At 42.2% G+C, this 20,599-nt stretch overlaps 1 protein-coding gene across 10 annotated transcripts in view; it reads left to right on the top strand.

Moving 5' to 3' along the window:
* Nucleotides 1-20,599, top strand: part of taf1 (TAF1 RNA polymerase II, TATA box binding protein (TBP)-associated factor) — a 154,499-nt gene that overhangs the window by 26,041 nt on the left and 107,859 nt on the right. For 9 of the 10 annotated variants that reach the window (XM_078546985.1, XM_078546990.1, XM_078546991.1 and 6 more), the window contains 7 exons: nt 28-356; nt 1,465-1,680; nt 3,477-3,713; nt 9,641-9,872; nt 10,205-10,327; nt 16,872-17,039; nt 17,940-18,067. In XM_078546985.1, the coding sequence (XP_078403111.1) occupies nt 28-356; nt 1,465-1,680; nt 3,477-3,713; nt 9,641-9,872; nt 10,205-10,327; nt 16,872-17,039; nt 17,940-18,067 (1,433 nt within the window). Of the gene's footprint in view, nt 1-27; nt 357-425; nt 659-1,464; nt 1,681-3,476; nt 3,714-9,640; nt 9,873-10,204; nt 10,328-16,871; nt 17,040-17,939; nt 18,068-20,599 lie in introns of those variants that run through there. The other variant, XM_078546992.1, reaches the window with a different exon arrangement.

Genomic DNA, 20,599 nt, shown 5'->3' with positions numbered 1-20,599 from the left:
TGGTAACTCTTTTTTTTCTTCCTGCAGCAAATGGAGTAAACTCAGCAGTGCTTAATTCCAGCACTACTGGAGGATCTCGTGCTGCTGAAGCCCTTTTCCCTCGTTCAGTCACTGATGAAAATGATGGGATCATTTTACCTTCTATAATTGCTCCTTCATCCTGCTCAGAGAAGGTTGAATTTAGCAGTTCTTCTGATTCAGAGTCTGAAACTGACCGGCACACTCCACGATCAAGGCAGAATGAATCTCAGAAGGAGGATAAACTCACATTGCCGCTGGCAGGTATCATGCAGCGAGATTCAACCAAACAATTACCCAATGTTACTGAACTTTTCCCAGAATTTCGACCAGGACAGGTGAGAAACTGTGTTTATTTGGATTCCTTATGCAGTGAATTAAATAGGGGAATGTAAGTGAATGTGAAAATGTTGTCTGGGATCACAAAGGAAACGGCTGCCTGAGGGGGCCATCACTGGGAAAGGGGTGTTTAAGTCTGGAATCCTTGGTGGCATATATAGATACAAATATCTGTGGATTAACTATACTTTTAGCTCTCTTTTGTAGGTTAAGAGAGTTGGTATTCACCACACAAGCCACAGGCCTTTGTACTCTGAGAAAAGAATCATCTGACATCTAATCAACTAAAATATAAAATTAAGTACGTAGCTCAACAATAGAGCATACATAATGGTGAAAGTCACAGACTTAAAATTTCTGAAAACCATGAACATAATCACAAATTGAACGTAACAATATCACTAAAGCTCCCATAATACTTGGCAATACAAATGTAGTTTCACTTTGGCCACCACATATCAGTGATCCTGACTATATTTTGTACGTTACTTATAAAACAAGATGTGATCTTGTGATCAATGCTATGGAGATCTGCTTTTGCTCTTCGATAGAAAAAAATGCTGATTGGATCACAACATTCCATTTTAAAGTTTATCTAAACTTCTTATGTCAAGCTCTGTCAGTGGAGCAAACCATTATAAAGCTGTCCTGCATTACTTCTGCAGGTGGTGCTTTAAATGTCTGATTTCTATTTTAAATGTGCCACCATATCATTAGGCAGAAAAACAGCGTTGCAAATTAATGTTGTGGATCACTATGAGCAGTTGCTGTGCCGCAGCTGTTGTTCTCAGAAGCTTAGTCCAGCCTTTGACGAAGGTCTTTTCTTTGTACTTTTTTCTGCTGCAAGTTACAACTAAAAACCCAATGTTGAATGATTTGGATCAACTATTTTATCTAATGATTTTCTGGCAACTCTTAGATTATTGTTGGGGAGCACTAGTTTCCTTACTGGATTATGTTGCATAGTTTTAATAGATAGAGTTCCTTTGATAAGTTGCAAAATGCTCAGAGGATGTCTTCTGATCTCCAATTCCTTGAAATCCTGGTTGTGATGGTTAGGTAAGGTCACAATGGATAATTCATTCATTCAATTCCCTTATCTTGCAGGTGTTACGCTTTTTGCGTCTCTTTGGACCCGGGAAGAATATCCCTTCGGTTTGGCGAAGTGCGAGGAGGAAAAGGAAAAAGAAGCACCGGGATCCACAACCCGAAGCTCCCATACAAGAAGGAGAGGGAGAAGAAACAGTCAAGGAACAAAAATCCGGCTGGGAGTATCATTATGCTGCACCCCCACCACCTGAACAGTGCCTCTCTGATGATGAGGTATGTAATGTGCATCCCCACCACCTGAACAGTGCCTCTCTGCTGATAAGGTATATAATGTGCAAAGTTTGGAGGAATAGATGGAATGAGTGAGGGACAGGAGGTTTGAAATATATACTGTATTGTTTGTCTGTATCCAAATAATGTCATATAATCAGCATCCTAAGTACAAAGCTGAATTAGACTTGCATTTAGTTGCAGAGCATCTCACACAGTGCCATGATGGAAGTAAAGAGGTCCATGTTCCACAACATCTCTCCCTGCCATATTCCCCTGAGTTGCCTGCCTGAACTATGTGGCTACCACAGCAGTGGACACCTGGCAATTCCCACAAGAGGAATCAAAGCAACAAACAAACTAATAAACTGAAATTTATAGATTTATGCTTTTCTTAGCATAAAGGTGTCCCTAAACACTTCACAGCCAATAAAGTATTTTTTTTAAAAGTGTTGTTATGTAGGGAAATGTAGCAGCCAATATGCCAGAAAAAAATGAGATAAGTAACGATATAATATGTTTCATTGGTGTTGGTTGAGGCACCAATGTTGGCCAGGACACCAGGAGAATTCCCTGTTCCTCTTTGAATAATATCCTGGTATCCCTAGCACCCACCTGAGTGGGCAAACCCATTTGAAAGATGCCATTTTGGATAATATAACACTCACTCAATACTACACTAATGTGACAGCCCATATTATTTGCTTTGGAGTCGGACCTGAATCCACTCCTCATGTAGTGTCTACTAGACCTAAACTGAATCGACGATTAAAGTGGCGACAAAACACTTATCCTGACTGCACAGGTAATTGCAGGTTTTTAGTTTTTTTCCTTTCCTTTTCCCACTGTTCTGAGCGAGGAAACAAGACCAGTTGAATTGTCCCAGCATCCAAAGAAAAAACAAAAGAACTAATTGAAACTATAGGTTCAATGACTCAAGAATCTAAGGGCTGCCAGTTTATTGGGCCCTTGTCTGATGATGCAAAGCTATTGATATGTTTTTACGGTGTGAGAGAAAAGTCATGATGTTATGAATCATAAAGCACAGAGGGCAAGCAGTTCTCATGGTTGCATTTATTACATTTGTATTGTTTTAGCAGTTTGTAACTAGCTTTAAGTAATTAAACAAATACTTCAGTTGATGTAAAATATAAAATATAGTTATCACCATACTTTAATGTGTGTTGCAACAGAGACATTGGGAAACCAGAAGTTAGTGTAAGTCAGCGGGAACAGGGTGACTTTTGAGCAGCCTTGGTGCAGGATAGTATAGGGATATCAGAGTTTACCAGGAGTTGGGAATTGCAGAGGATGCAAGATTAGCCAGAAGAGCATTGAAATTGTTGAGTCCACAGGTTACAAAGGCACAGATTAGGGTTCCAGCAGCAGATGGGCTGTAGCAGGCGTAGAAATGTGCAATGAGTGGAGATTAAATTCATAAGGCTGTGAAAGGAAAGGAAGGAGGTTATTTTAGTGTGAAACTTGGTGTGAAGCAGTTGACAAAGAGGATTTTAAAGGAGAGAGGTGGAACCAGATGAGATGCATGCTTGAAGGATCTTGTACTGATTATTATTTAAATTTTCTCCACTTATTTGGGTGTTACTGGCTGAGGTAGACTTGGGACCTTCCTCCTTGTCTGTCCCTGAGAGTGATAGGCAATGGCAAACCACCACTGACAAAAACTGCCAAGAAAACACCTCAAGATGAAGCATCAGACAGTGAGCTAAGGGCCAGCCTTTGGGCAGAGCACACATGAATGAATGAATACTTAAATAGAAATCTGTCCTTACTACCTGCAGATTACAATGATGGCTCCTGTGGAGTCCAAGTTCTCTCAATCCACTGGTGATACAGATAATATAATGGACATGAGACCGAAAGTTGCGGAATGGCGCTACGGACCTGCACAGCTTTGGTATGATATGCTCGGGGTGCCAGAGGATGGCGAGGGATTTGATTACGGTTTCAAACTTAAGGAAGCAATGGAAGAAGAGCAGATGCTGGAGGAAGAAGTAACTTGCCTGGTAGAAGTACAGGTGAGTAAAGCAAACTTATGGGGAAAAATTCTATAGGCTAATCAAAATGGGTTGAGTGTCCTTGTCTGCCTTTTCCTTTGGTGAACTGTGCTTTCTTTGCATTTACTTGGAAATGGCTTAGATTTTCCATCCGTTTTGTCAATGACTGATAATGTAGCCCTGAAACTCTTTAGAAAATGTTCATCTAGACCTGTAATTATTAAGAGGCAAAGAATGATTGTTGCTGCTCAATGATTGTGATCCATCTTATACTACTCTTCCCACGAGAAGCCCATTAATGTAAAAGCAGCAGTTGAAGTCAGAGACTACTGAGCTTACTAAATCCATGAGATGTGAGACTCCCCTCGTCCTTAGTGGGTTGTCTGAAATTAGTTTGAATTTTCCAATATAAACCCAGGCTTAAGCATGGTCTGAATGACTGACTGTACGCTGTTAAGAGCAACCTGTTCTCTCCTCAGGAAAGGGCGCAAGTGAATTCCTTTTTGCTGAGGAGCTTTGCTGCCACCAGCAAACTTGCATGTTATCAGAGATCTATTTGAACCTGGATCTTGGATTGCAGCAAAATGAGAAGTGCAGCAGGGTTAGTTTTTGTTTATTTCAATGATGTTCTGAATAGGCACACCCACAGCAATGTTAGAAAAGGAGTTCCAGGATTTTGACCCAGCAACAGTGAAGTACAGCGATATTGTTCCAAGTCAGGATGGTGTGTTGCTTGGAGGCAACTTCCAGGTGGTGGTGTTCCCATGCATCTGCTGCCCTTGTCCTTTGAGGTGGTAGAGATCGGAGGTTTAGAAGGTGCTGTTGAAGGAGTCTTGGTGAGTTGCTGCAGTGCATCTTGTAGATGGTATACACTGCTGCCACTATGTTGGTGGTAGAGGGGATGAATGTTGAAGGTGGTGGATGGGGTGCTGATCAAGTGGGCTGCTTTGTCTTGAATGGTGTTGAGCTTCTTGAGTCTTGTTGGAGCTGCACTCGTCCAGGCAAGTGGTCAGTATTCTATCACACTCCTAACTTGTGCCTTGTAGATGGTGGACAGGCTGTAGAATTCCCAGCCTCTGACCTGGTCTTGTAGCCACAATATTTATATGGCTGGTCCAGTTCAGTTTCTAGTCAATGGTAATCCCCAGGATGTTAATAGTCAGGGATTTAGCGATGGTAGTGTGATTGAATATCAAGGGGAGATGGTTAGATTCTCTCTTGTTGGAGATGGCCATTGCCTGGCAATAGTGTGGACTGTATGTACTTGTCACTTATGAGCCCAAGCCTGAATATTATCAGGGTCTTGCTGCATATGGACGCAGATTGCTTTATCTGAGGAGTTGCGAATGGTGTTGAACATTGTGCTACCATTAGCGAACATCCCCACCTCTGACCTTGTGATGAATCTATTACCATCTTCAGTATTTTATTTGAACAGTTTTGAGCGTTTCTCAGAGAGACTGGCAGTTTAGTGGTTCAAATAATGGTGTTCCTGTCTGTCAACCTCCTTGCAAAATGCTCCATCTGTGCTCATATATTATCCTAAACACCATGAATTTCTATCTTGTGCCATAATATTTTATGTGGCACCTTATCGAATGCCTTTTGGAAATCCAAATACAATACACCTAGTGGGTACCCCTTTATCTACCCTGCCCATTACATCTTCAATGAATTCTGGTAAATTTATTAAGCATAATTTCCCATAAATAAAATCATGTGGGCTCTGCATAATTGTATTATGATTTTCTAAATGTCCTGCTACTATATCCTTAATAATGGATTCCAGCATTTTCCCAATGCCAGATGTTAGGCTATGTTTAGGATAATATATTAGCATGGGTGGAAGATGAGCTAACTGAAAACTGAGTGGGAATAATGGGGTCATTTACAGGTTGGCAAATTGTAACTGGTGGGGTGCCACAGGGATCAGTGCTGAGGCCTTTAGATTCTTGCATTCTGTCTCCCTCCTGTCTTAATAGGGGTGTTACATTTGTAGTTTTCCAACCTGTTGGATCTTTTTTAGAATCTAGGGAATTTTGGAAGATTAGAAACAATGGATCCACTATGTATGTTGCCGTTTCTTTTTTGACTGTAGGATGCAGGCCATCAAGTCTCGGTGACTTGTCAGCCTTTAGCCCGATAAGTTTAGTCCAATAAGGTTCCTTACCTAAGGAAAGATATACTTACCATAGAGGGAGTGAATGAATTCCTGGGATGGAGGGATTGTTCTGTGAGGAAAGATTTTTTTCTCTGGAGTTTAGAAGAATGAGAGATGATCTTATTCGAACATACAAAATTCTTACAGGGCTCGACAGGGTAGATGCAGGAAAGATGTTTCCTTTGGCTGGGGGTTCTAGAACCAAGGGAAACAATCTCAGAATAAAGGGCAGGCCATTTAGGACTGAGATGAAGAGGAATTTCTTCTCTCAGAAGGTGGTGATTCTTTGGAATTCTCTGCCCCAGAAGGTTTTGGAGGCTCTATTGTTGAGTATGTTCAAAGCTGTGATTGATAGACTTCTACATGTCAAAAACATCAAGGGATATGGGGATAGTGCAGGAAAATGGTGTTGAAGTTGAAGGTCAGCCATGATCTAACTGAATAACAGAATGGGCTTAAAGTGCGGAATGGCTTACGCCTGCTATTTCTTATGCTTGCCTATTTTTCTCTAGTGATAATTGTTTTAAGTTCCTCCCCCACCTTTGCCTCTTGCCTATCTACTATTATTGGGATGCTTTTAGTATTTTCCACCGTGAAGACATACAAGATATTTGTTCAAATTCCCTGCCTTTTCCTTGTTTACCCATATCAATTCTCCAGTCTCATCCTCTGGGGATCAACATCTACTTTAACTACTGTCCTTTTTTACATACTTGTAGAAGCTCTTATGTCTGTTTTCATATTTCTTGCTAGTTCACCCTTATGATCTATTTTCACCCTCTTTATTTTTTTAATCACCCTTTGGGAAAATTTTTGAAATCAGCAATCTTCTGGCCTTTTTAAAAACATTTTATACCTTTTCTTTCAATTTGATGCCATTCTTTGCTTCCTTAGTTAGCTATGGATGGTTCCTCCATTTAAAAAAAAATCATTCATGGGATGTGGGCGTCGCTGGCTAGGCCAGCATTTGTTGCCCATCCCTAATTGCTCTTGCGAGCTGAGTGCTAGGCCATTTCAGTCAACCACATTGCTGTGCGTCTGGAGTCACATGTAGGCCAGTATTCTAGTCAATATTTATCCCCCGACTAATGTCACTAGAAGAACAGAGATTATTTGTTCATTATCACATTACATTTCCTACAATACAATAGTGACCACGCTCCATTGACTGTAAAATGCTTTCTAACAGCTTGAAGTCATGAATGGCACTACACGAATGCAATTCTTTCTTTATATCTCATTTCCAAATCCTTTTAGTGGGTCAATAGTGATGTTGCCTTGAAGATGAATGCGTGCACAAACATGCAGCAATTTGGAGTGTACAAGGCATTGTAATAAACAGGTCACTCAGTGATCTTGACTCTGGGGTGGTAGAGGGACTGAGCATCAATCTGCAACAGGAAAAGTGCAAGCAGCTGGAGTGAGAACAGGGAAAAAGTGCAGTTGTGATTGGAGAAGCATTGAGTGTGGGACAGAGGGAATCTCTGATTGGAGGAAGCACAGGAGAGAGGAAATGGATGATTGGCAGAGCAGCATGTTCTGGGATGGCGTTGGGGTGTGGTTGGGGGCGACGTCCCAATGTGTGTGGCAAGAAAGGGAGATCGTGAGGAATGGACAAGGTTTCAGAGCCCCAGGCGAGACTAAGCTTTAGGAGGTGTGGGTGTTCTGGATTCATTGATCAAAGGTTGTGGCAGGGGATAGACTTGGGGAAAATTCTCCGGTAGCTACTTGGCCTGTGAGGGGGAATAGTAGAATTGAATGAAAGTGAAGGGGCTGGTGGAGTGTCTGGTTGCCTGTTCTGGATTAGAGTGAGATTTGGGCAAACTCCCCATTCAGCTGTTCTCAATGGCCCTGGACTCAAACTGGAGCTGAAAGGCCCACATGAGCTAAAGGTGAAACCCCAGTGGGCATGGTTCATCATGGCCAGATAAAAACACATGCAGCCTGGTGTGAAATTGATGGATGAATTTATTCTCATTGAGCACTTAATGCTTTCTGACAGGCATATTTATGATGCAGATTGGGTTATCTTTCATATAGAGCATTGCCAATGAACACCTGCCTTTAGCACAGAGTCACACATACGAGACTGGAAAGGGCAGGTAAATTGAAGCTGTGTGGGTAAATAGATAATGGATGAGAAACCGGATTGTGGGTTTAATTTCATTGTTTGGTGAGATGAAGAGATATTTAAGGTTGTTTATGACATAAGCCCAATTGTTCATGCTGTGTGCATCGTTGCTGCTTCTTTCACATTTCGCCTGTTCTCCTAAAAGTGTGAGACCTTGTGTATGGAAAGGAGAGCTAACAGTCTAGGTGTGGGACAAAGTAGAACGGGGCCAGTGGGGGGGAGGTGGGGAAGAACGGGGCCAGTGGGTGGGAGGTGGGTAAGAACGGGGCCAGTGGGGGGGAGGTGGGGAAGAACGGGGCCAGTGGGGGGGAGGTGGGGAAGAATGGGGCAAGTGGGGAGGGGAGGTGGGGAAGAACGGGGCAAGTTGGGGGGGAGGTGGGGAAGAATGGGGCAAGTGGGGGGGAAGGTGGGGAAGAATCAGAAGCACTGGGGGGAGGTGGGGAGGAATGGGATATGCTGAGTGGGGTGGAGAAGAATGGGCACCCGGGTGAAGGTGGGGAAGAACGGGACAAATGGGAAGAGGTGGGGAAGAACGGGACAAATGGGAAGAGGTGGGGAAGAACGGGACAAATGGGAAGAGGTGGGGAAGAACGGGGCGAGCGGAGTGAGGCGGGGAAAAACAGGGCGAGCGGAGTGAGGCGGAGAAGAACGGGACGAGCGGAATGAGGCGGAGAAGAACGGGACGAGCGGGAGGAGGTGAGGATGCGTGGAATGAGGTGGGAAAGAATGGGATGCGTGGAATCAGATGGGGAAGAATGAAAGGGGCGTGTTGGGCAAGATTGGTACATGCAGAGTGAGGTAGGGTAGAACGGGACAAGTGGTGGGGGAGGTGGGGAAGAACGGGACACGTGGAGTGAGTTGGGGAAGAATGGGACAAATGGGGAGGTGGGGAGATGAACAGAATGAGAGGAGGGGTGGTGGTTGTGAATGGAATGTGCAAGAGATAGAGGGTGGGTGATGAACAGAATGCATGGGACTGGGAGATGCACAGGACGCGGGCCGGGGGGAGATACACAAGTCATGCGGGAGAACGGGATGTGCGAGGGACAGGTATGGGGGTGGCTGCTGTAGGAGAACGGGACATGAGAGGAGGGTGGGACGCTGGTGGGGGGAGAACAGAGCATGTGGGTGGGCATGGTTGAATGGGATATGTGAGAGGAGGAGCGCGGGAGAAGGGGACGCTCAAAGGTGGGGTGTGGCAGAATGGAATGAGACGTGCAAAGGTGGAGTGTGGCTGTATGGAATGAGATGCGCACAAGATGGGGGAAGGGAATGGGATGTGAGGGGGGGTTAATGGGAAGCACAAGGAGTGTGAGGAATGGGACACTTCGTGAGGAGGGCGGGGGTAGGATGCACACGGAATGTTGGGGTTGGCAAGCATCTAGTGGCAGGAGTGCAATTTTTCCTATAAAGTGTGCATGAGAGTACACGGCTATACAACAATCATAAAACATTGTGCATTTGAAATAAACAGGCCATTCACGCTTGTGAATTCATTGTGATGTCCTGAAGACATGAAATACTTTTTATATAAATGGAACTTGTTTCTTCTTTGCCATATTTTATTTTAGCAGTGCTTCTCCTAGTAAAACGCTCTAGTTTGAAGTCATTATTAGTGGTGTCATTAATTGTAAATGTCTACGTGCATGATTTTAGGAGCCATCTGAGGAGATGGAAAAATCAGCTGATGAGAAGGAGCTGCAGAGTGAAATGGAGGCTCTTCTTGATGAGCACTTCCTCATGGTTACTCAGCTGCCCTGGGAAGAAGACATTATTTGGAATGGAGAGGATGTCAAACATAAGACCACAAAATCCCAGCGAGCCAGCCTGGCAGGGTGGTTGCCATCCAGCATGACTCGAAATGCCACAGCGTACAATGCACAACAAGGTATGAATGTTTGCCCCGTTCTGCTTATTCTTGTGGATTAGTGTTTTTTATCAGAAGACACAGGCAGGTGCATAGGCTTGATTGGCAGAAAGCAGTGCTTTTGTTTTCTTTAGATTTCACAGCTGTCATGTTCTGTATATAAAATGGACAGAAGCCAAAATCATTGCTTGCCAGTCAGTTAATAACAAAAAAGTTCGCAACATTCATACACTAATTATTTATTCTTGGTTAATTATTAGTTGTATATTTTTTCTTATTGACACTATCCCCATCTCTAGTAGCAGTTTCTTTTCCAGCATCATTTCACGCACTTTCATTTCTTTCCTGTTAAGGGCTCAACCGTGGCACTTCTTGGTTGTCGAATCCTGTGCCTCCCACATCAGTTCAGAAAACTACAATGCCAGGTCCTCCAATCCCAGCCAAAGGGAAGGACAAACATGCACCAGAACAGCACGGTATGGCAAATAATGCATGCATTTTATTTGGGTTAAGGAAAGTATGATAGGCTGTGTTATTTCACTGTGGGTTAATGAGAAGAAAACCATGTAGAATTTCTCTATTGAAATTAGAAAAAAGAATTTCTGTATTAATAAGAAAAGCTGTAGGACAGTGGTGTGTGTTCTGCAGTGAAGCGTAGATACCTGCAGATAGGGAAGGGATGTGTATTCTGGGAGCAGGATGAGGAAGCACATCTATGTTATACAGGATGCAGAAGAGTTATAGGAGGCAAAGTCTGGTAAGTGTGTCACTTGTGGTGTTGAGGGCCAAGGATAATAAAGTATGTGTTATCTGTTTGAAGCAAGTGGGAAGGAGTATATGTTGTGCTGCAGGCCATGTTAGGAGCGGGCTGGGGAAGGTAGAAACAAGCTTAGGAAAGGGTGTTTATTTTGTAAGGTGGGCGCTTGGGGAGGGGTGACAAAGATTTTTATTTTCTTGTTTAGTTGATAAAATATAATTCACTTGAATGAAATTGCAGGAGTTCCTCAGGGCAACTTGTTCAGTCCAACTTCCTTAAACTGCTTTATCAATTACTCACTCCATCATGAAGTCAGAAGAAGAAAGCAAAGGAATGGCAGCAGTCAGCTGCTCGTTTGGTGAGCCGGTGCAGACACAATGGGCTGAAAGCCCTCCTTCTGCACTGTAATGATTCTGTGATTCAGAAGTGGGACTGTTGTTTTATTCTTTCTTAGGAAGTGGGTGTCACTGACTGGACCAGCATTTGTTGTCCATCCCTAATTGCCCTTCATGATGTTTAAATAGTGCTCAACTCCATTCGTAATTACTTGGATCGTGAAGCAGTCCATGCCTGCATGCAACAATACCCATACCTGGAAACATCCAGGCCAGGGCTGATAGGTGACAAGTAACATTCACTGCATATAAGTGCCAGGTAGTGACCATCTCCAATATGAAAGGTCCAAACCATTTCCACCTGGCATTAATGCCAATACCATTGCTGAGTGCTCCGCCATCAACATGCAGGGATTACTAGAAGCTCAACTGGACCAGCCACATAAATGCTAATGCTACTAGAGTAGGCCAAAGGTTGGATAGTTTGTGGCGAGCGGCCGACTTCTTGACTTCCTAAAACTTCTCCACACCTGTAAGGTACAATGATGGAATACTCTCAACTTGCTTGGATGGGAGCTAGCTGCAACAACACTTCAGTGAGACACAATCCAGGACCAAGCAGCCCACTTGATCATCCATCAATGATGTACTGCGGCTGTCATGGGTGTCCCTATTAACTGCAGAACTTAGTAGGCCTTCTTAAGCATTGCCTCCCAAACTTGCATCTTCCTCCACCTAGATGGGTAAGGGTTGCTGGTGAATAGGAACACCACCACCTCCAAGTTCCCCTCCAAGTTGCACATCATTCTTACATAGATGTATATCGTCATTCCTTGATTGTTGCTGGGTCAAAATCCTGGAATTCCCGACTTAACAGCAATGTAAGAGCACTTTGACCATAAAGATTGGCAGGGGTGTGGGAACCAAGAGGTGCACAAAATACTGGGTGGGACAGAAAGCACTAGTATAGAGAATAGTAAGTTAATAGGTAAAGTTAGGGTAAGGGAGAAAGTAACAAAATCTAAATCAGGGTTACTATGCATGTATGTGAATGCACAGAGTATAGTAAATAAGATTTGGGAGTTACAGTCGCAGATTACCATGTGAAAATATGATGTTGTGGCGATAACAGAAACCTGGCTCAAGGAAGGGCAGAACTGGGTGTTAAATATTCCTGGGTACAAGATGTGCAGAAGAGATAGGAAAGGAAGGAAAGGAGGAGGGGTGGCGGTATTGGTTAAGGAGAGCATTGCAGTGCTGGTGAAAGAGGATGTCCCAGAGGCTTCAAAGACATAATGAATTTGGCTAGAGCTAAGGAACAAAAAGGGTGCAATTACATTGTTCAGTGTAGTCTATAGACCGCCAAATAGTGAGAAGGATGTAGAAGAGCAAATCTGCAGGGAAATTACAGAGAGATGCAGGCATTATAGAGTAGTTATAATGGGAGACCTTAATTACCCGATTGAAGATTGGGAAAGTGGTAGTGTAAAAGGTGGGGAGGGGCAAAAGTTCCTAAATTGTGTTCAGGAGAATTTTCTACAGCAGTATGTGTCCAATCCAACAAGAAAAGATGTACTGTTGGACCTGGTTCTTGGAATGAGGCGGGCCAAGTAGATCAAGTGTCAGTGAGGAACATTTAGGAGACAGTGATCATTGTATTGTACGTTTTAGGCTGATGATAGAAAAGGACGATAGGCAATCCAGAGTAAGAATAACTAACTTGACAAGAGCCGACTTCGATGGGGCAAGAATGGAGCTGGGCCAGATAGACTGGAACGAAAGATTGGCAAGAAAAACTATAGCTGAACAATGGGCTACCTTCAAAAACGAATTGGTTCGGGCGCAGTCAAGGTATATTCCATCGAAAGGGAAAGGTAGGACAAACAAATCTAGAGCTCCCTGAATGACAAAGGAGATTGAAATTAAGATAAAGAAGAAAAAGTGCGCTTATGACAGGTGTCAGGTAGAAAGTACAATTGAGAACCAAGAGGAATACAGAAGGTTCAGAGGGGAGGTGAAAAAGCATATTAGAGAAGCGAAGAGGGATTGTGAGAAAATACTGGCAGCCAACATAAAGGGGAATCCCAAAGTCTTCTGTGGGCATATAAATAGTAAAAGAGTGGTAAAAGGAGGAGTAGGGCTGAATAGGGACCTAAAAGGGAATTTATACATAGACGAAGGGGTCTTGGCTGAGGTATTAAATGAATAATTTGCATCCCAGGCCGTGGTGACAGATGAGGAAACTCTGTCACTAGAAGGGTTCAAAATTGATAAGGAGGAAGTGTTGAATAGACTGTCAGTACTTAAAGTTGACAAGGCACTAGGACTGAATGAGATGCATCCAAGGATATTGAAGGAAGTAGAAATTGTAGGGGCTCTGGCCATAATCTTTCAGTCTTCCCTAGACTCAGGGTGGTGCCAGAGGACCGGAGAATTGCAAACGTTACACCCTTGTTCAAAAAAGGTCGTAAGGACAAGCCCAGCAATTTCAGACCAGTCAATTTATCTTCAGTGATGGGCAAGATTCTAGAAACAATTATTCAGGATAGAATTAGTAGTGACATGGAAAAATATGGGTTGATAAGGAAGTGCCAGCATGGATTTCTAAAGAGGAAATCATGTTTAACTAACTTGCTGGAGTTTTTTGAAGAGGTAACAGGAAAGGTCGATGAGGGTAATGCTGTTGATGTGGTGTACATGGACTTTGAAAAGGCATTTGACACACTGCCACACAGTCGACTTGTGAGAAAAGTTATTGCTCATGGAATAAAAAGGACAGCAGCAACGCAGATGCAAAATTGACTGAGTAATAGGAAGCAGAGAGTAATGGTCAATGGATATTTTTTGGGCAGGAAGAAGGTTTGTAGTGGAGTTCCCGGGGGGTCGGTATTGGGACCCTTGTTTTTTCCTGATATATATTAATGATCTAGACCTTGGTGTGCAGGGGACAATTTCAAAGTTTGTGGATGATATGAAGCTTGGGAGTGTTGTGAATTGTGAGGAGGATGGTGTGGAACTTCAAGAGGACATAGACAAGTTGGTGGAGTAGGCAGATAGGTGGCAGATGAAGTTCAATGTGGAGAAGTGTGAGGTGTTGCATTTTGGTAGGAAGAACATCGATAGACAATTTAAAATAAGGGGTGAAATTTTGCAGGGGGTACAGGAGCAGAAAGACTGGGTGTATATGTACATAGATCATTGAAGGTGGCAGGACAGGTGGAGAGAGCAGTTAATAAAGCATATAGTATCCTGGGCTTTATTAATAGGGGCATGGAGTACAAGAGCAGGGAGGTTATGCTTAATTTCTATGACACTTGTTAGACCTCAGCTGGAATATTGTGTACAGTTGTGAGCACCATATTGTTGGAAGGATGTGAACACATTGGAGAGAATGCAGAAGAGTGATGAGGATAGATTGGAGAGGTTGGGACTGTTCTCTTTGGAGAGAAGAAGACTGAAAGGAGATTTGATAGAGATGCTCAAAATCATGAGGGGGCTGGACAGAGTAGATAGGGAGAATCTGTTCCCACTTGTAAAAGGATCAGTAATGAGTGGGCACAGATTTGAAGTGATTTGCAAAAGAAGCAAGTGTGACGTGAGAAAAAACTTTTTCGCACAACGAGTGGGTTAGGTCTGGAATGCTTTACCTGAAAGTGTGGTGGAGGCAGGTTCAATCGAGGTATTCAAGGGGATATTAGATGATTATTTGAATAGGAACAATGTGCAAGGGTACAGGGAAAAGGCAGGGCAATGGCACTAGGTCATAATGTTCATTTGGAAAGCCAGTGCAGACGTGATGGGCTGAATAGTCTGCTCCTGTGCCGTTAAGATTCTGTGATTCTGTGAAAAAGGCAGCTGACCACAACCTTCCCGGGGTTGGTAGAATTGGGTAATAAATGTTGACCTTACCAGCAATGCCCATGTGACAAGAACAAAGAAAAACAAAATTCAGTGAGCAAGATTGCACAAAAAAATATTTCACTGTGGGCTAATGAAAAGCAACTTATTTTGAACTTCATTGAAATTAGAAAAAAGAGTTCCTGTGTTTAAAAAACGTTATAGGACAGCATTGGGTGCTGCATGAATTATTTTGTAAGAAATCTTTAAACATTTTAAATTTGAAAAAAATACTCTGTGCTCAATTGGTGTTTAGTAAATGTTATGATATGACAGGTGGTATTTATTAGGCTGACCAAATCCACAAGTGAAATTTGGCCATGCTATCGCAACAATTTTGCAATTTGTATTTATTATGAGGAGGCTTGTGCACTAAAGTAATGAGCCCACTATCACCTTTAGAGATTTTAAAGATTAAATTAAAACGTTTATTAACAAAAGAAGAAAAAAACTTAAACACACAAGATTAATTACACAGTCATAACAGTTCCCAAAATTTCTAATTAACCAGACTCCCAACTACACACCCCCTTTAAGTCAACAGTCCAAATAGATTCCAAATTTATAAAGTCATCCAGCAATATTACCACAAGCACCCTCTGGACAATGGACTTCCAAAGGCTTTTAACACAACTCTGGTTACCGGAACAGCAAATTTCTTTAGGATGGCTCGAGGCTTTTTCCGCAAGTCTGTTTCACACAGTCGTCTTTTAAGATCTCACACGGCCACACCTCACACAGCCTTCCATCCATCTTTAAATATGTTTTATCGCTTTTGATTTATAAGTCCCATTGTTTCCACTTGTCTTTAGAAGTTACTTTCTCCGAATCTAAAAAAAACGTTCATGTTCTCATTATGTCCAGCACTTCTTAGAAAAATCAACATCATAACCTTGCCTTATTTATCTTGCCAGTTGTAAACATTTTCCATGTCCCTTTGAAAATCAAACACTTGTCCTCTTATCTAAAAATGCAAATTCCATTCACACAGTATCTACTGTCCTCACCCTAGCTATACTTGTCTCCATTTTAAACGCCTGTTTTACACCTCACTTCTTCGATAATTTAAACCTTGCAGCCTAATTGTCTCTAGTTTAATTAAATTATCCCCACACACATAAGCCTGCTTTAAAGTATCCCACAGTAATATTAAGAAAAACATGACCGTCCCTTGACATAAATCACAATTTTATTTTGATCTTTCCTTTGCCCCATATTGCTTGTCGACATCCAATACTGGATAAACAGATATTTCCTCCCATTGAAAACTGAAGCCATCATCTTTGGCCTCCTTCACAAATTCCACTCCCTGGCTCCAGCTCCACACGCTCACTGTCTCTGCCTGTGCCTCAGCTCATTTGCTACTGAAACCTTCATTCAAGTTTTTACTACCTCTACTATACTCAACCATTCCACTGTTCTCCTGGTGCATTTCCTATGTTGCACACTCCATAAACTTGCAAACATATGAACAATGAAGATTAGGAAAAGACCCTTTGGTCCATTCAACCTGTCCCACACAAATGTGATACCTCGTGAAACCTCACCCAAACTATTTGGTCTCCTGGACAGAACGGAAAACCAGATGAAAACACGGGCTAGTTTGAAAATCTGAGCATATCCAAAACTTTGCTGCTCATATCCTAACTTGCACCAAGTCCTGTTTACCCATCACGCCTGTGCTCTCTGACCAATATTAATTCCTGGTCTGGAAGTGTCTTGATCCCATGCTCTGGAATTCCTTGCCAAAACCCCTCTGCCTCTTCAACTCCCTGACCTCCTTTAGATTGCTCCTTAAAACCTGACTCTTTGACCAAACTTTTGGCAACCTGCCCTAATATCTTCTTATTTGGCCATGATCAGATTTTGTTTCATAATGCTCTTGTGAAGTGTTTTGGTGCATTTTATTACAATAAAGATGGCCTGTAAGAGCAAACTGTTAATCTTTTATGATACATCAATAATAGTGGAAGAAGCCACAAAGGTGATTTAATAAAATTTCTCATGTTTACTGTTCTTTTCCCTCACTAGCTTCCCAAGAAGATGATAAAACTTGGTACTCCATCTTCCCTATTGATAATGAGGAACTGGTGTATGGAAGGTGGGAAGATAACATCATTTGGGATGACCAAGCCATGGACAAAATTCTGGAACCGCCTGTGTTGACTCTTGATCCGAATGATGAAAATATAATTCTTGGTATGTCTTATTAGCAGCACTTTACAGCAAGAAAGCCTAAAAACCAATCAAAGCTCTCCAATTTTAACATATTCAGGATGATTTTAATCCAGAAAATAAAGCATTACAGCTCTGAAATGTACTGGGATGTGAGGTATCAGCTTCTAACTGCAGTTCTGATGCTGACGAACTTGACCATAATTACCTACAAATCTCCATAAAATCTTAGCTATAGTATGTGGATTGATTTATTACAGAGGAAATGGCTGTTGAAAGATAAACCTGTAAAAGGGTTTGCAGGTATAAGTAGTTTGGTGAAATTTGGGAATTGGTTGAACATTGCATTAGGACAGCTTAGGGATTGCCTTGACTCTTACAAATCATTATTGTTAACAGCTGATCGATGTATATGACTGAATCTCAGGTGGACGTAAAAGATCCCATTGTACTATTTGGAAGAGCGGTAATGGTGTTCTCCGAGCAATGGTCCCTTAGCGAACATTACTACAACGGTTTAATTGGTAATTATCTCAGAGCTGTTTGGAACCTTACTATGTACAAATTGACTGCCTTATATCCCTGAACTACAACAGTGACTGCAGTTCAAACATATTTCATTGGTTGTGAAGTACTTTAGGACATCCTGAGGCCCATTTAAGTGCAAGCTTGTTCTTTCTGAATTACAGAAATAGCATGTAAAAGCATAGGTTATGTAACAGTTCAACTTTGTTTGATTTAAGAACTGTATTTGTCTTTAAATAATAATGGTAATGGTTTTCTGTTTTATGCAAAGCCAGGAATCTGCAGTGAACAGCACAATGTGTTCATTTCATTATGTGATATTATTTAGCATTGTTAACTCAGATTGACATTGACGTGTACTATTAGCTGAACATTTGTACCTGCTATGCTTTATTCCAGAAATTCCTGATGAGAAAGAGGAGATGACATCTAACTCTCCTTCCAAGGAGAATAAAAAAGAATCATCAGCTCGCAAGAGTCGCATCCTGTTGGGAAAAACTGGTGTCATCAAAGATGAGCCACAACAGGTCAGTAGGATGGAGATAAAGTTTCTTTACAGATGAGAGAGAATGTAATGAAGTAATAATTTCTGTTGATAACTGTTTTTCAAAGTCTGTTCATGTGTGACACTATCTGTTTGCAATGTCAGGCTGAGAGGCCACAGTAAAACTCAAATTTAGGGATCATTGTATCAGTATTGTAGATCCTTTCATGAGACCTTTATGGCTTCACCTATAAATGCAAAAGGCCACCTAACACCCATTTATTAGATGATGCAAAGGCTTTCTGTAACTGCAGTAGCTAGTCATTTGTTCAGGATTGTGCAATGAGGCTATACCATTGCAACCTCTATCTTCATTCTGATCATAGCTTTCTTGTCTGGCATTGGGCAGCCATCTGGTAGCTGCCTCTAAAGGAGGCGAGTTCAACCAGGTGGTCTTGCACTGTACTAAATACATTTCTTTCTCTTATCTCCACTCTTCCATCTCCCTGAAGAGCATAAGAAATAGGAGCAGAATAGGCCATATGTCACTTGAGCCTTCACTGCCATTCAATAAGATCATGGCTGATCATCTACTTCAGCTATGCTTTCCCTTATTGTCCATATCTCCCTTGATTCCTTATTATCTAAAAATCTAGTGAATTCTATCCTGAATACATTCAACAACTGAGTATCCACAGGTCTCTGGGGTAGATTGCCAAAGATTCACAATCCTGTCACCTGCGACTCAGTTAGTAGTACTCTTGCCTCTGACTCAGAAGGTCGTGGGTTCACGTTTCACTTCAGGACTGAGGGAGTGTTGCACTATCAGTGGTGCTGTCTTTTGGATGAAATGTTAAACTGGGGCCCCATCTGCTTCCTCGGGTGGACATCATGGCAATATTTCAAAGAGGAGGAGGGGAGTTATTCTGAAAAGAAGGGGAGAGAGTTGTTTATTCCTCAATCAGCATCAGAAAAACTGAGTATCAAATCATTATTGCATTGCTGTTTGTAGGAGCTTGCCATGAGAAAATTGACTGCCGTGTTTCCTATGTCACAACAGTGCCTACTCTTTACAGCCATTGAAATTTTTTTTTTTAAAGTGCTTTGGATCAACCTGTGGTCGTGAAAAGCAATATATAAATGCCACCCTCTTTTCTAAGTAATTTTTCCTCAACTCAGACCTCAGTGGCCAACTACTGTGACCCTAGCTCTAGATTCCCCAGCCAGATGAAACATCGTCCCAGCATCTACCCTGTCAAGCTACTTAAGAATTCTCTATGTTTCAATATAGGGAATATAGGCTCACTGCACTCAATCTCTCCACATATGACAATTCCCTCATATCGGGAATCAGCCTGAGGAACCTTTGTTGCATTCTTTGTAAAGCAAGTCTATCCTTCCTAGGTAAGGAGACCAAAACGGTGCACAACACTCGAGGCATGGTCTCACCAAGGTCCTATACAATTGCAGTAAGACTTCTTTACTATTATACTCCAATCCCTTTGTAATAAAGGCTGCGTGTACAAAGACACTTAGGTCCTTCTGAATACTAATATTACCCAACTTTTCACCATTTAAAAAATATTTTGTTTTTCTCTTTGTCCTGTAAAGATGAATAATTTCACATTTCACCTCATTATATTAAACCTACCACATGTCCACTCATTTAACCTGTCTAAATCTTATTGCAGCCTCTCTTTGACTCTTCTTCACAGCTTGCTTTCTCACTAACATTGTATTGTCCGCGAACTTGGGTGCATTATAATTGGTCCCCTCGTCTAAGTCGTTGCTATAGGTTGCAAATAGCTGAAGCCTAAGCACAAGAGTACCCCACTAACTCCAGTCTGCTAACCTGGAAATGCCCCATTTATTCCTACTCATTGTTTTCTGTCCATTAATCAGACCTCAATTCATGCCATTATATTACCCCCAGCCTTATGACCACTAATTTTGTGTAATAGGTGCACTTCTAACACCTTATCAGATGCTTTTCGAAAATCCAAATACATTACATTCAATGGTCAGACATTACAGAGACAGTAGACTACTACATGCAATAGACAGGGCTAAGCGATCCCATCACCAGTGGATCAGATCAAAGCTCTGCAGTCCTGCTACATCATGAACGTCGTGAATGATGGTGAACGATTAAATAATTAACCGGCGGAGAAGGCTGCACAAATATCCTCATCCTCGATGACGGGGGAGCCTACCACATCAGTGCAAAAGACAAGGCATTTGCAACCATCTTCAGCCAGAAGTGCTGAGTGGATGATCCATCTTGGCCCTCTCCTGAGGCCCCCTGCATCACAGATGCCAGCCTTCAACCAGTTTGTTTTGTTTTTATTCATTTATGAGATGTGGGTGTCACTGGCTAGACCAGCATTTATTGCCCATCCCTAATTGCCCTTAGGAAGGTGGTGGTGAGCTGCCTCCTTGAACCACTGCAGTCCATGTGGTATAAGTACACCCACAGTGCTGTTAGGGAGTTCCAGGATTTTGAGCCAGCGACAGTGAAAGAATGGCGATATATTTCCATGGTGAATGGTTTGGAGGGAAACTTCCAGGTGGTGGC

Source organism: Cetorhinus maximus, chromosome 8 (genome assembly GCF_964194155.1).
Source record: "Cetorhinus maximus chromosome 8, sCetMax3.hap1.1, whole genome shotgun sequence".
NCBI classification, from domain to species: domain Eukaryota; kingdom Metazoa; phylum Chordata; class Chondrichthyes; order Lamniformes; family Cetorhinidae; genus Cetorhinus; species Cetorhinus maximus.
The sequence above is the reverse complement of the archived record's forward strand: the minus strand, read 5'-3'. Positions and strand labels throughout refer to the sequence as shown.